Genomic DNA, 13487 nt, shown 5'->3' with positions numbered 1-13487 from the left:
CATTTGGATTGCGGCAAGCAGTGGATCCCGGGGGTACGGTCGTATCATTGTGGCAAGTGCTTCTTCACGTACATCGCTCAGTGCAACCTAGTGTCGTATCAGCCTTTTAGAGTCAAGTGACTAATATCATATTGTCTCACTCACTTCTAAAGAAACATTCCTTCTCGGAAGTGATAAATCATCTATAAACTTCAGATACTCCCCACTATCTCCACATCAGAGGTAACATCAGAGGTAACAAAATATTGCAACCCATCAGGTTCTCATCAGTTTTGTATGATCAATACCAGAATGTCATGTCAAAACCAAAAATAGTTATGAACAAACAACACTCACCTAAACTCTAAGTACAGGACAAGGTGCTTTTTCTAATTTCACGTTGTGTTTTACTCCACCAGGTGGAAAACATTAATCTTTTTTTCCTCCATTCTATCTGAGGTTTTCACAATTGAACATAGTCTTTGAGCATGAGTTTAAGTCCACCCTCTTGTAAAGCATGGTAACTTCACACAGAAATCACATTGGCGAGTATTTTTTGGTAACAGAAATAAAAGACTGTCAAAATCAATGGGCTAAGGGACATGGTTTGTTATAAATTTATTTAATCTTCAGTATTTCAGCTTGCACCTTTGCTTCAGCACTTTAAAATAAAATGTTTCAACTATGACAGTAACTGCCTAATTTACATTGCGTCCCCGTCAGTGTTCTTAAAAGAAGCTCATATTAATCCCATTAAACCATGTTGTGTTTGGTGTTGCATATGACTAGTTCCACTTTTTTTTTTTCCAGAATTAACAGAGTCAGGTTTTTACAAAATCGTTGAGTTTACAACATTTGTGTGCGCAGACCCAGAAGTACAAACTGCGACCTGATAATCCTGAAACAGTCAGTAGTCTAGGAGGGAATTCTTTTTTACTTCTTTTCCGTGCTTGAAAACAAGAGAACTTCAAATCCTACAGTATATTTAAATGGTAGGAAAAAAAATATACAAGCTTGTATTTATACTGTATTTCTATCAATGGCAACAGGTCATAAATTCATGTTTGCAACTATCACAAAGACTCATGAACACCAATTCAGTTTTATACTGTAAATACTGCTGGATTGATGGTTTAGGATTATCAATTCACTGTTGTCATATGTCTGTAACAGTTCAAAAGCATCCTGGAGAAAAATCCTGAAACACATACCTTTCGGTATATAATAATGCAACTGCATTAGCTAAATATATACTGTACATAAGTCTTACCAGCATTTTACCTACCAAAGATGTAAGATTCCACTTTCAAATACAAAGCAGATAGCCAATAATGTATACTTATAATACAGCCCTCTTCTTTGTTTTTGTATTTTTTTCTTTTGTTTTAAACAATTTGGTCACAATGCACCTTTGATATAAAAGCATTTTAAACTTTATTATTAATACTCAGAACATTAGGATTTCCAGAATTTTTTTCAGTAGCATTTGTAGAACCACTTTTGGTAACAAATACAGTAGTTAGGAATGAGCATCCAGATGAGAATGCAGACGTATATTATCCAGAATCCTTTCCAGCTGAGACCATAGGGCTGGTACTGTGATGAGTAATAGAACTAGAACCACAAAAACACTATAGTATGTTTCTTAGAGGCTACATCCTCTTTTGCTGGAACACTTTATAAATACATATTAAAAAGTAAGGCAACAACTCCAAACAGTCCAAACTGCTATCTCAACCCAATTTCCAATTAGATCCATGACCACTGGAGATCAATTTCATGCTTGCACTGTTTAGTGTTTGTCTTTAGTCTTTTGAAATGGTCCAATAAAACGTACTGTAATAATTTAGCAATTAGTATTTCTAAAACAACTCTGGTATGTGTGTCCAATGCCATATCACTAATACTGGTTAGGTACTAAAGTCCAGGATGTTACCACTGCCCATTTTTAAAGGATTGTGGACACTAATTTGGATCTGCAATAAATAGGTGCATGAATCCAAAGTTCCCTTTCCTACTATGTTTATCACCTACTTGTTTTTAACTCCTAATGTTCAAAATAAGGAAGCACCAGAGACATCCTGGTACTAACAAAATGCTCACACCAGTAAACAAAACTTTTATTTAGGACCTATGTTTTTCATGGCCCTGATCTGAATGGACATTCAACTTATGAAGATGTGCAAAAGGAAAAAAAGTCAAATTACAGTAAAGTTATCCAGAGAAGGAGGATGTTACACAAACTCATAAGGAAATGACAGTCTTTTTTCTCTTTTACTATAAATACACTTAACAGTTTAGCAGAAAGACAAGCTAAATTTTAAGATTGTTCACATTTGAAAGTTGTATTATACTCTCTGCTAACGATAAATAAGGAACAGGTCCTGACAATGGAATTTGACATTGCAATTTTCATCAACAGATCTTTGAAGACTGGTTTTAAAGAAGGGTTAAAACAATTATTATGTTTGCAAAGTTCTGAGAAGTCCATCTGCTGTCCAAACTTTGGATTAAAGTCCTTATTTTTTTCCTTTACTTAGAGACAGGTATATACAGTGCTGTTGTAATAATGAAACAAATGTGATATCTACTGTAAAGTTGCACAATACAGAAAACTGTTGCTCCATCTTCTACTACATAAATGTGTGACTCCACAGGTTAATAATGCTGTTTTGTTTTTTTGTTAAGTTGGAATTATTCCATCACGTCTAAGACCTCTCTTCAGTTCCAAATCCTCCAGTTTTTTCCACAGTTCTTCACGCTCTTTCTCTTTCTTCTTCTCACTGACAGATGAAATAAAACAAGAGTTAGAAAGAGAGAAGACTGTAGAATGTTTACGTTTAAAAATATATAGTTAACATTAATTAGCAGCACTAATTCTATTGAACACAACTGCGGTTTTCCTAACATATATTTAATTTTTGTAAATATTTTTCTTTTTTTTCTGTTGGTTTTCATTACCTACATAAGTATCGCTAAACAAAGCACTAGGAAAAGAACATAAAAAGTAAGCTGAACAAAGTGATAGTGTTCATAGACACCAATTTGTAACACAGAAGAAAAAACCGCAGTGGACTTTTGTTATGGAACAAACATATAATGATTATAAAAATTAACATTCAGGACTAACTTGCATTTAATTATTTTCAAGTTTGTTTATTTAAGCAAGGTATTTTTTAATCTTATAAGTAACAGCCACTTTCTAGAACAAGCATTCCCTTATCCGTTCTGACTTGCACTGACTGGTCGCTTTCATATATGGCTTAGGCACCAACCAAGCGAAAGTTCAAGTTACAAGATGTGTCTTTCGTTCAGCGATTTACTTCTTTTCCTTAGCAAATTCCTACACGAAGGTCTATGTAGCATTCGCTTTAACAACAGACTTCAATGGCTGATTTGATAAAATTAAGCAGCTAACCTAACATTTGCTTTGCCTGCATTGTTTGCTTTCTAAATTTTCTGTCTCTGCCATAGCTTACTTTGAATAAATCTCCTTGATACTGCAAGGTACAAAATGCTTTCAACATCTACTAAATCACCTCGTAGGTTCAGATGAAATGTAAATTTAACAATTAGAGTGATACAGATTCTCTGCAAGTCACATTACAGAATTCTTGAAAAATATTTCAGCGGATTAGAAACATTCCTACACATCTTGTTTCAGTCAAAATGCCAACATCTGCATCATCTATTTGAAATTCTGATTTCCCAAGAGTATTTTAAACATATAAAAAAAATACAAATAACTTTTAGATAAATCCCTGAAGAACAGTAGGGAAAAAAAAAAAAGAAAAAAGAAAGAAAAAAAGAACCCACTGTCACTAGAAAGTATTTAAAATTAAAACATAAGAATGAGTGAAATAGCCTGACATTTTCAGGCTACTTACCAACATTTCTCTTCTAATCATTATGAAATATATGCCTGCTTACCTAAAAGACTGTTAAGAGGATGATCACCTCATCCAATTTACCTATTTGACCTATCACAGTCATTAATATTGAACATATTTCTCCTCAAGCTTTAAGTGGTATCAAAGGTACCCCTTTGAAATGTGGTTTTATAAGATGTCACAGATTTTCTGTAAACATTAAGGTAAATACCCCAGTTTATACATTCAGGTATTTACATGTTTTAAAATGATAAATAGTAAATAAAAATGATTAAATGGTTAGCACCAGCCTTGATAGGAGATAAAACATCAGTAGGTGCAAGAAAAATTCTTTGTGCAGTTCAGTCAATAAACCTCACTCATTATCCAGACATGGCGCACACTACTACAGTGTCTGGTCCTGTTAAGAGCAGAGCTCCTCATCTGAAGGGGCAAAGCGCAATCACAAATTCATTTAAGTCACTGAGGTCCCTCAGTAAATGGCTGGATTAGCCAGGATGATCAGTCCTAAGGTTTTCTGGCTTTTCTACTAGAAAACGGCGCAGTGTTGTCTCAACTGCACTAGCAGACTGAGCCTTATTTATCAACACCTATCTAGAATTCATCTGGCATGTTAGCATAAATATATATGTAGGTCTCTAAAAGTAAAATACTGTACTAATGAACTAATCTGTTAAGTGTAGATTTTTTGTGTATAGAACTTTGTATTTTACAACAATGAAGCAGAACAAAAGGACAGTGTGACTCCAGTCACACAGTTAAAAAAAATATGGCCTCCAAGAGACTTTAGAGACTATACTAACCTAACAAGGTCTGCTGACATACAATAACCTTTGCTTTGCTTGGGGGAACCCTGAGTCACAGAAAAGGTGTGACTTAAATGAAGTTGCAAACTGTTCAGAGTTCCTGAAGTTTCCTCATTTTTTTTTCACCTGACGCTTTGGCTAAGCTGAAACTTTAGAGAAAAGATGCTGCACTATAATTGGAAAATGAAGATTAAGGCAAGTAGGAGAAAAGACAAAAAGCATTTTACTAGGGTGGAACTAATGATCGTATGAGTGGTGTATCTAATGGATCCTTCATGCTAAAAGACTCAGATACAGCAAGACCTCTGAATAAGAAATGAAAGAGTTGAGAGATGCCTCTCTACTTTAAGATCACATCTAGCCTATGAACAGTAGTTTGGAAAATCAGATCTTAGGGTTTTCCCTCATGTCTCTTTCCAGACTTCAGTGAGACTTTTTCTGAAGTTTTTAAGCGAAGTGTTATCTTTAAACCCTTGTTTTTCTTTTATTATTGAAGATCTTGGTACATTTAAGTCTTTTGGAACGCAGAGTCAAAAGGAATTCCATGAGGAAAGCGGATTCCCAAGCAATGAAATGGGCACTGTATTTCATAAAGGGCAAAGAACAACCTGTACAGTATATTATCTTACATCTTGCAAAGAGAAGGCTAAAGAGCATGCAGGGAGAAAAATGAGGCATTGTGTCTATTATGTGTGAGATTATGCAACTGCATCTGAGTGTAAGGGAAAAACTAAACAGCAGGCCTTATGCACAGCTGACAAAAAAAGCTTTAAAAAGTTACCGCTGACGATCTGACTTGTAAGTGGCTGTCAGCTCGTCAAACATGGTGCTGTTCATTTCCATAAATGCCTTCAACACATTGTAGACTAAAGCCACAATAGCCCTGTGAAACATCAAAAAAGAAGAAAGAAAGGAGTCTATTAGTTTCAGGTGAAATCAAACGTGAAATAAAAGTGTCTTCTCTTACCAGCATTTCTGCACACAATTCTGCTCTTGCAAGTATGATAACGTAAATTCTTTGATTTCAGTGCAACTACTTTTGATTAACATATTTAAAGGTGAGAATCAATTTTCATGTCTCTACTAACTACTTAAATGGAGCAAACCAAAACACTAGGGTAAAAGGTAACAACAGAAAGCTGCTACATATAACTACAGACCCTTCCCTCATGCTGTGGAGCAATTCTGAGTGCAGCTCCAGGGATTCAAATCGTCAATGCTGGCAGAACAAATAGAATGTAAATGTGAAATGGGAATGATTCATATTTCCTTATGATTTTTCTGTGAAGCTGAATATTCAGTGCACCTATGCAAAATACAAGTCTGTATTTCAAGAGTGACTTCCTCATACTCATATATTTCATATTCTTTTCCACTTTGGTACAACAAAAAAAACTCTTTTTAAAAAAAAAACTCTTTTAAAAAAAACCACAAATCCTTCAGATGAGTGCTGCAGTATCTGTGTAAAACTGTGTGTGTATATATATATACAAAAAAACCAAAAATTGTATATATATCACTCTCCCTCTACAACCTCTGCCTACTTTGCTTATTGCTGTTCCTGACCCTACCCAAGAGCCAACACAGCACTGCTTATTTGAATTCGAGTTGCTTAATTGCCTAAAACATGACAGGCATGATTCTGTTCATACAGGAAGATGTATAATAATAATAACAATTTCAGAAAGGCTTCAAAGGCCCCACAAAGGTTCAAAAAAAGGTAGAATCAGTTTACTCTTTTATACCATCTGACTGGATAACTAACCTAAAATATTCCAGAATTTCCTAAGTAAGATGGGTCTGCCAATAGTCTGATTATCTAGAGGTCAAAATTCCTTTCTGGTGGAGTTAAAGATAAAGAAGCAACAAAGTAACTGAAAAGGGAGAAAGGAAAGAAAAAAAATCTAAAAAACTTTCAAAGAATTTTGAATAGATTATCAAGCAAAAGATCCCAGTTTCTGATCCACTACTATGGTTGTCATATTCAGACACAGGGCTGCTTAAGAAACAGCTCTTCCACCTGGAGGCAGGGAATCAACATTACAGGTGCCAGGAACCTTTGGAGCAAACCTATATAGCAGACAAACTATGTGCCACTTCTCATGCTCCCCCCACCTGTCTATCATTCATCCCTTTCAATAAACTTTCATTTTTTTTTGCCTGCATTTAAAAATATTCTTATAAATAGAAAAATTCTTTAAACACCTTCTTTATTTTACATGTATCTTAGCGAGGCCTGTGTGTCAAAGTACAACATTCCTGTGGGTATGAAAACACCAAGTATTGGGATCCTGGAATACTCTCATTACCAGAAGCATCCCAGTGCATAGTATAAAAGGCTGGGCAGGAGCACAGGCAGGTTAGAGACTGGTAATGCATTACTATGCCATGGAAAGTGTCTTTGTGATGAGCATTAGTTACAGCAGCTTTCCAGTAGCATTAGATTGATCATGAAAGCACATGAACTTGAGGTTTGGCTAGATACAGGACAAAAAGACTAATGTTTTAAAAGATTAAATATTCTTCAAATACTTTACAGGAAGGTCTTAAAGCAACTGGGACCTGGACATAGCACAGATCATTAAAAATACTGGGTTTACTAAATGGTAGCCACCTTGACTTAAAAAAACTTTTCAACTAAAGTGTAGAATACATGGCATCTAACTGTAATAGTATGTTCCATTAAAACACCTTCTACTAGGTCATTCAGTTTAAAAATAAAAATTCTAAATTAGCAGGATATCAATATGAAGCAACCACTCTATCACTGTGCATAACGGAGAACAGCTGCATTTAAACACATTTAGAAAAAACAACCCCACCTAAGAATGTACTGATGTCTATATGCTTCCCAGATGTTTAGAAAAATGCAACTACCAGATGTCTACCAGAGGTATCAGTATCATCCATGATACAGCCACAAAGCTTTACTAATGCCAAGCAATATTTTTCTAGACTATTTGCAATCAGGTTTAAGACGTTAACCAGTCTACAAAAAAATGTGTAGGAGAAATGCTCGATGAGCAACACGTTTTGTTCAATAACAACGTAACATCTACTTTCTCTTTTTTTCCAACTTGTGAGAAGGCCTATTTTTATCCCATGAGGCACTGATCTTTATATACATACCAGACAATTAAAAACATTTTGAGACAAGCTCAAGTATAGACTAATTTATATTGGCATTAGTAGAGTTGCACCTGCTCATGCCAGCTTTGAATTCAGTTATCTTCAGCAGACATACCCTAAGTCTATCAGTGGTATGTCAAATGGTAAGATAAAGAGTACTGGCAAAAACTTACGGATTCCAGTGTTCTTTAGAAATCCTGTAAAGGCTGGAAAACATGATGGGAAGTATAACATTTGAATTCTCCTCTATCAAACTCATGATGTATTCGTTATTCCAATAATACAGCGCTCTTTCGGCCACCTTTGAGTCAAAGGAGTAAAACATTAATAGGAATTCAGACACCTATAATTCTTTAATTTTCTGAAGGAAGAACAAATCACAGAGAAATTTCACATAGATGAATTAACAGGAATCATTAACTCTGGAATTAAAACTCTACTTTAATCAGTAGCATAACATGCATTAATGGAATTAACTTTTTATCCTATAATTCAGATCCCACAGCATCCACTCTCTCTTTCCCCTGAGCAATATGTTGTTACTCACTGAAGACCAGGTGCAGACACTGCGTTAATGCTGCAGCTGTGGAGGGGAAGGGAGAGCAGACAGAGTTCCCATCGCCCCTTTCCCTCACTCCTTTGACTGCAGTTGGAAGGAAGAGAGCAGTGCTGGGACACCAGAGAAAGGAGACAGGGGAAGGCCCAGCAGCTGGGCTGAATAAGCAGGGGGAGATTTTAACTGGGAAGGTACCAATGATAATAATCACCTTGGAGGGGAGATGGGGTGAGTAGGCAGGAAAACACTGATATAAATTATGCTAAAAACAAATATAGTCCAAGGAAGAGACGAAAACAGTCACATCGGCCTTTGTGCCAGGATAGGTCACCTAGCTTAAATATGGAGACACTACAAGCCATGAATCCCATTTCCTCTTCACATATAATTCAACTTAATTCCTATTCATTCCTCCCCTTCTTCCCATTATGCAATGTGAAGAAAACAGGCTATGGGTTCTATCACCTCTAACCAGACATCTCCTTACAGAAGGAATGAAGTAGGAAAACAAGAGTGCTGCACAATGCTGTGCTAAAGAAGAGAGCAAACACATCCTACGTGGTCTATCGGTCCGAAGGCCATATGGTGAGTACCCATCACCTACAGTCAGAAGGGTGCAAAGTCTGCTTGGATACAGTTCAAGGCCTTGTGGAGCTCTGAACAGCAAGTTCTGTGCTGTAACCCCAGATACACCTAACAAGTTATTCATGGAGCTCAGAACTAAACTTCCACTGCAACATACCCTCTTCCATAGAAATTCAGAAGACAAGTATTTACAACCACATAACACAAAATAATATTTACATGGGGGGGGGGGGGGTTATGTATGAAATTGAGACTATACATTCCTATGAAAACAATAACCTCTACCACTGACCTGAAAATGAGGGCTAGAGACACACTTGGCAATTTGTTTAAACAAGGGTTCCTGGATTTTGACAAATTGTGATGGTTCGATTACATCCAAGATTTCCTCCAGCTCTCCTAGGAACATGACCTAAAGACAAGGAAGGAAGCACTGAATATAAAACCTCTGAATCATCTTGATCAGCTAAATGCTGATAATCCTCAAATTCTACTAATTTAGGGCAAAATGGGAGCCTCACTAGCTCAGCAAGACCCTCTCTCAAAAAATGTTATTAGTTCTACCTTCTGGATTCAGTCTCTTAAAAGCAGGAGGACGAGTGTGTTCAAATACTGTAGTCCTTTACAACAATTCAGAATTGCACCAGTGTATACATGCTGAAAACCTAGCCTCATACACACAAAGAATTTGGCCAAGGCTTAAACTTTGTTAACTAAGGAGAGTCTCTTAATTTTAACTCCCTTTTGAAAGCAATATTCAAAATAACAGTTTTGCTGTGTCACAAAATCTCATTAGGGAAACTGAGATTTGCATCAACAATTTGAAATAAAAATACAAAGGTCTAACTGCATCTTTTACATGTTCTGTAGGTAAACACTAGACAATAAAATATATTTCATCCTCCCTGAAAAAAATACTATCCTCACATACAAACAATTCCAAATCTAACAGTTTTCCAATCTATCCTCAGCTATGTTTATTTTCTCCTTTATAAAACAAAAATAAATTCTCTGCAAAATAACCAGTGTTTATTTTGTGAACAGAAACCATGGTTATCAAACTTCTCTCTTCCTAATCAAACTGTCCAAAAAATCAGAATTCAAGTATGGAAAATGACCTACAAGAATAATACCAAGACCCACTACAGCATGTGCTGCCTACCTGGAAATACCTAAAGATTCCCTGACTATTATATTGTAACAGAACATAAGAGTTATTTTGTTCTAATACTAGCATATCACTTACCTCTTTCTGACTGCAGGTTTTTGGCCAGAATTTCATTAAACCTCTAATGACCTAAATTAGAAAGAAAAGAAAGTTAGGTTTTTTATTTTTCTCTCAACAGGGTAAGCCATTTATGATGAAAAAAACCCAAGTATGAAAGAAATATTTACTGGTTCTGTGAGTGAGGGGTCTTTCTCCAGAAACTGTACTATGCAATACGCCAGCTGTGAAGAGGTAAAGATTTAAGAAAATGAAGTTAGAACATTTCTACAAAGAAACCACTAAGAAACAATTTTTTTTTAAAGAGAGACTCAAGACAAGATGCTATACAGCCTTCTCAAATTGCATCCAATTTTAAACTGAGATGCATAGTTTGCGCTGTGCAAATCCACTCAAAGTTCAGTTCATAAGAAACAAGAGAACACATTACAAAAAAAAATTAGGGTGACAAAGTAGCATATACAAAAAAAAAAAATCAAAGCAACTTGGAATTCTAAATACACTCATACAACAAACGTTTTGAAGCTTCTGTTACTCTCTGAAACTGCGTCTTTTTACACATTTTATACATCAGCAAAATCAGGAAAACTCTTGCAAGATGAGCCGATGCAGCTAAAACCTGGAATAACACGTTTAGAAAGCACAGCTTTATCAGCATAAGAAAGACTGCACTGTCTGAAAATCAGAGAGAAAGGCAACATGTATCACTTATCAGGGGAAAAATTATGTCATGAAAGCTGAATGTATAAAAGGATATATGAGAGCATAGGTGCAGTATTAAGAAATCTGTGAGGGAGAATGTTAAAGATTATGCAAAAATGTGACTATTAGTATTCAGAAAGTTGCCAGGGTGAAGAAGAGCCTTAACAGCACAAGACAAAGGAAACCCAAACATCCTCTTGGGAGAGGGAATGGGAAAGGCAAACTTGTGAGAATGAGAACATAGCAGAGAGGAAAGCCTAAAGAGAGTGTTTTAACTACTAAACAAAATCCCCAAAACATTACAGATAGATGTTACACTTTTAATTATCTAATCAGAACAGAAGCAAGACATTTATCATAGAAAGCACATTAAATGAATTTTAAAAAATCTATTGCATTTTTTCTACATTTCAAAACTTTCCCCCCACCTTTTATGCGCTATCCAACTAAATTTCCAAAGCAACCTTAAAAAAAAATATCATTCTAACTGAGCAGAAAATACTTTTATAATTTCTACCTGTGCATGGAAGAGTGATAAACTCCTGACAGTATGTAAAGGAATCAGCACCTTCACCAGAAACTGTTTATGCTCTGCCTTAAGAGGTAAAGCAAAACCATTGATAATACTAGAAATTAGAAGAGAAATATTTGTTAGTGTTATCATCACAGAAAACATTTTTGAGGTCTGTACAAACACTTTCTAGAAGAAAATAATTTAGCAGTCAGCACCTGTTTACAAATAGCAGGCTCATGCCATTTGTAAACAGGTGCTGACTTTTGTCCAGCTTTAGATGAGCAGTGCAGTACATATCTAGGTAGCAATTCATCTCCAACTTAGGAATACTCATATAAACAGCTGCACAAACCTGTTGCCAAACAGACACGACCTTGTCTATGTAGTCTGTAAATTCATGCAAGTAAGGTGTTCTTGAGTAACTAACTTACCAGAATTAGATTTACTCAAAATATTCACACTAACAGTGTGCTTAAGAAAAAAAACTCTGCAGCATGTAAGGATGAAGTGCACAAAATTCAACACACACGTACACGCATACAAAATCAATCCGACGCTTTTGGCTGTAACTTGCATCCAGTTATATACTCTTGGCAAAGATGTGACAGAGATTTGCACATGGGCTTAAAGATGAGCATGTGCGCACATCTGTGTTCAGAATCGGGGCTTATAGTAATACTTTTTCCGAATCCGACACTATTCTGATGTGTCCAGAAGGGAAGTTTGAGATAGATAATAAATAAAGACTCGTTTACCTTCCTAAAATTTCCAACAGTTCAGCTACGCCATTGAAGTGTTCAGTTTCATAAACAAATCTAAAAAAAGAAAAGTTAAATATAAGTAATACATCAGTTTCCTAAAACGTTCATAAGCGAAAAGTACCTTCTCCCACAACTTACCGTAGAAAAATATTATTAATCTGTTTTCGGATAAATGCTCTAAGACCCAGAAACTTGCCATAAATTCTGTGCAAGACTGTTTTTAGGTAGTCTCGTTCTCGAGGGTCTTCGCTGTCAAACAGCTCCAACAGCTGTGTTTAAAGGAAAAGGAGAACTGAAACAGTAGACATTTGACAAGTACTAGACATAGACTTCTATATAAAAGTTAAATTCATGAAAGCACATGCATGTAAGAATGTGATATCCGTGTTACCCAAGGTGTAGAAATACACTATTAAAAAATCTGTTGTAACCCCAGTACAACATCATGAAACTCAGTTTATTAATTGCCACTTCTGACACAACAAAACTTTGGAAATCTTCAAACAACTGATAAACCTTTGATCAACTGGCTCCAAGATGCTGCCTTCCTTCTCCCCTAAAATCAATAAATTCTTAGATGCTGTCATATTTACAAAGTAAGACAGTTTGCCTCTTAACACTCACCATTCCTTCACTCGGCAGAACTAAAAGATCCTCATTTGCTCTAATATTTTGTTCCCACCACATTGAGTCAAGGTCACATTTTTCTAATTGCGTGGAATTTATATTAGGAGCTCTTAAGCCTTCCTAGTGATTACATGGCCTTCACGCTGTGGAAAGACTCAACGGTGAAGTCTATGCCAGCACTGGATCTGCTGTTACAGGATCTCCACCGATCGACACAAATCAAAGCATCAGGGGGAATTAATCTTCCAGGTTGAATAAAATGGTAACATCAATATCCAGGGGAAAAAACAAAACAAAACAAACCAACCAACCAAACAACAGATAACCCACCTTTACTAAGTAACTCTTAAATAAGATTTTAAAACAGCACAATGACTATGTGGTACTCAGTCAAAAGAGAATGCCATCCGGTGTCTTGTCTTGTACGAAATATATCACGAAACACTGACACCTGGAGTTGCCTCTAAGAATTAAGCCATGAAACGAGCAGCAGAAATATCACCTGCAGATCTTTGTTCTATTCCCCTCGAATCCCCTACCACAAAACTATGAGCTTCCCCTACCCCTTCTTCTTCTTCATCTTTTTTGACACCACAACATTGGCTATTCTGGCGGACATTTGGAATAAGTTCAAAGGTAAAATTTATTTAAAAATAAAACTGACCAAACAAACAAACAAAAACAAAACCAAAAAAAACCCCAACTGCCCACAA

At 35.9% G+C, this 13487-nt stretch overlaps 1 protein-coding gene across 2 annotated transcripts in view; it reads right to left on the bottom strand.

Annotated features, from left to right (window-relative positions):
* Nucleotides 1-580: 580 nt before the first annotated feature.
* The window catches only part of PPP2R5E (protein phosphatase 2 regulatory subunit B'epsilon), a 74251-nt gene continuing 61344 nt past the window's right edge, over nucleotides 581-13487 (bottom strand). For both annotated transcript variants that reach the window (XM_068398192.1, XM_068398193.1), the window contains exons 6-14: nucleotides 12286-12416; nucleotides 12142-12201; nucleotides 11390-11498; nucleotides 10341-10394; nucleotides 10192-10242; nucleotides 9238-9357; nucleotides 7978-8105; nucleotides 5457-5558; nucleotides 581-2762 (exon numbers count right to left, since the gene is read on the bottom strand). In XM_068398192.1, coding sequence (XP_068254293.1) covers nucleotides 2663-2762; nucleotides 5457-5558; nucleotides 7978-8105; nucleotides 9238-9357; nucleotides 10192-10242; nucleotides 10341-10394; nucleotides 11390-11498; nucleotides 12142-12201; nucleotides 12286-12416 — 855 coding nt within the window. In that variant the 3' untranslated portion in view covers nucleotides 581-2662. The remainder of the gene's footprint in view (nucleotides 2763-5456; nucleotides 5559-7977; nucleotides 8106-9237; nucleotides 9358-10191; nucleotides 10243-10340; nucleotides 10395-11389; nucleotides 11499-12141; nucleotides 12202-12285; nucleotides 12417-13487) is intronic.

Source organism: Nyctibius grandis, chromosome 4 (assembly GCF_013368605.1).
Source record: "Nyctibius grandis isolate bNycGra1 chromosome 4, bNycGra1.pri, whole genome shotgun sequence".
NCBI classification, from domain to species: Eukaryota; Metazoa; Chordata; class Aves; order Nyctibiiformes; family Nyctibiidae; genus Nyctibius; species Nyctibius grandis.
This window is presented reverse-complemented; position numbering and strand designations above follow the sequence as displayed.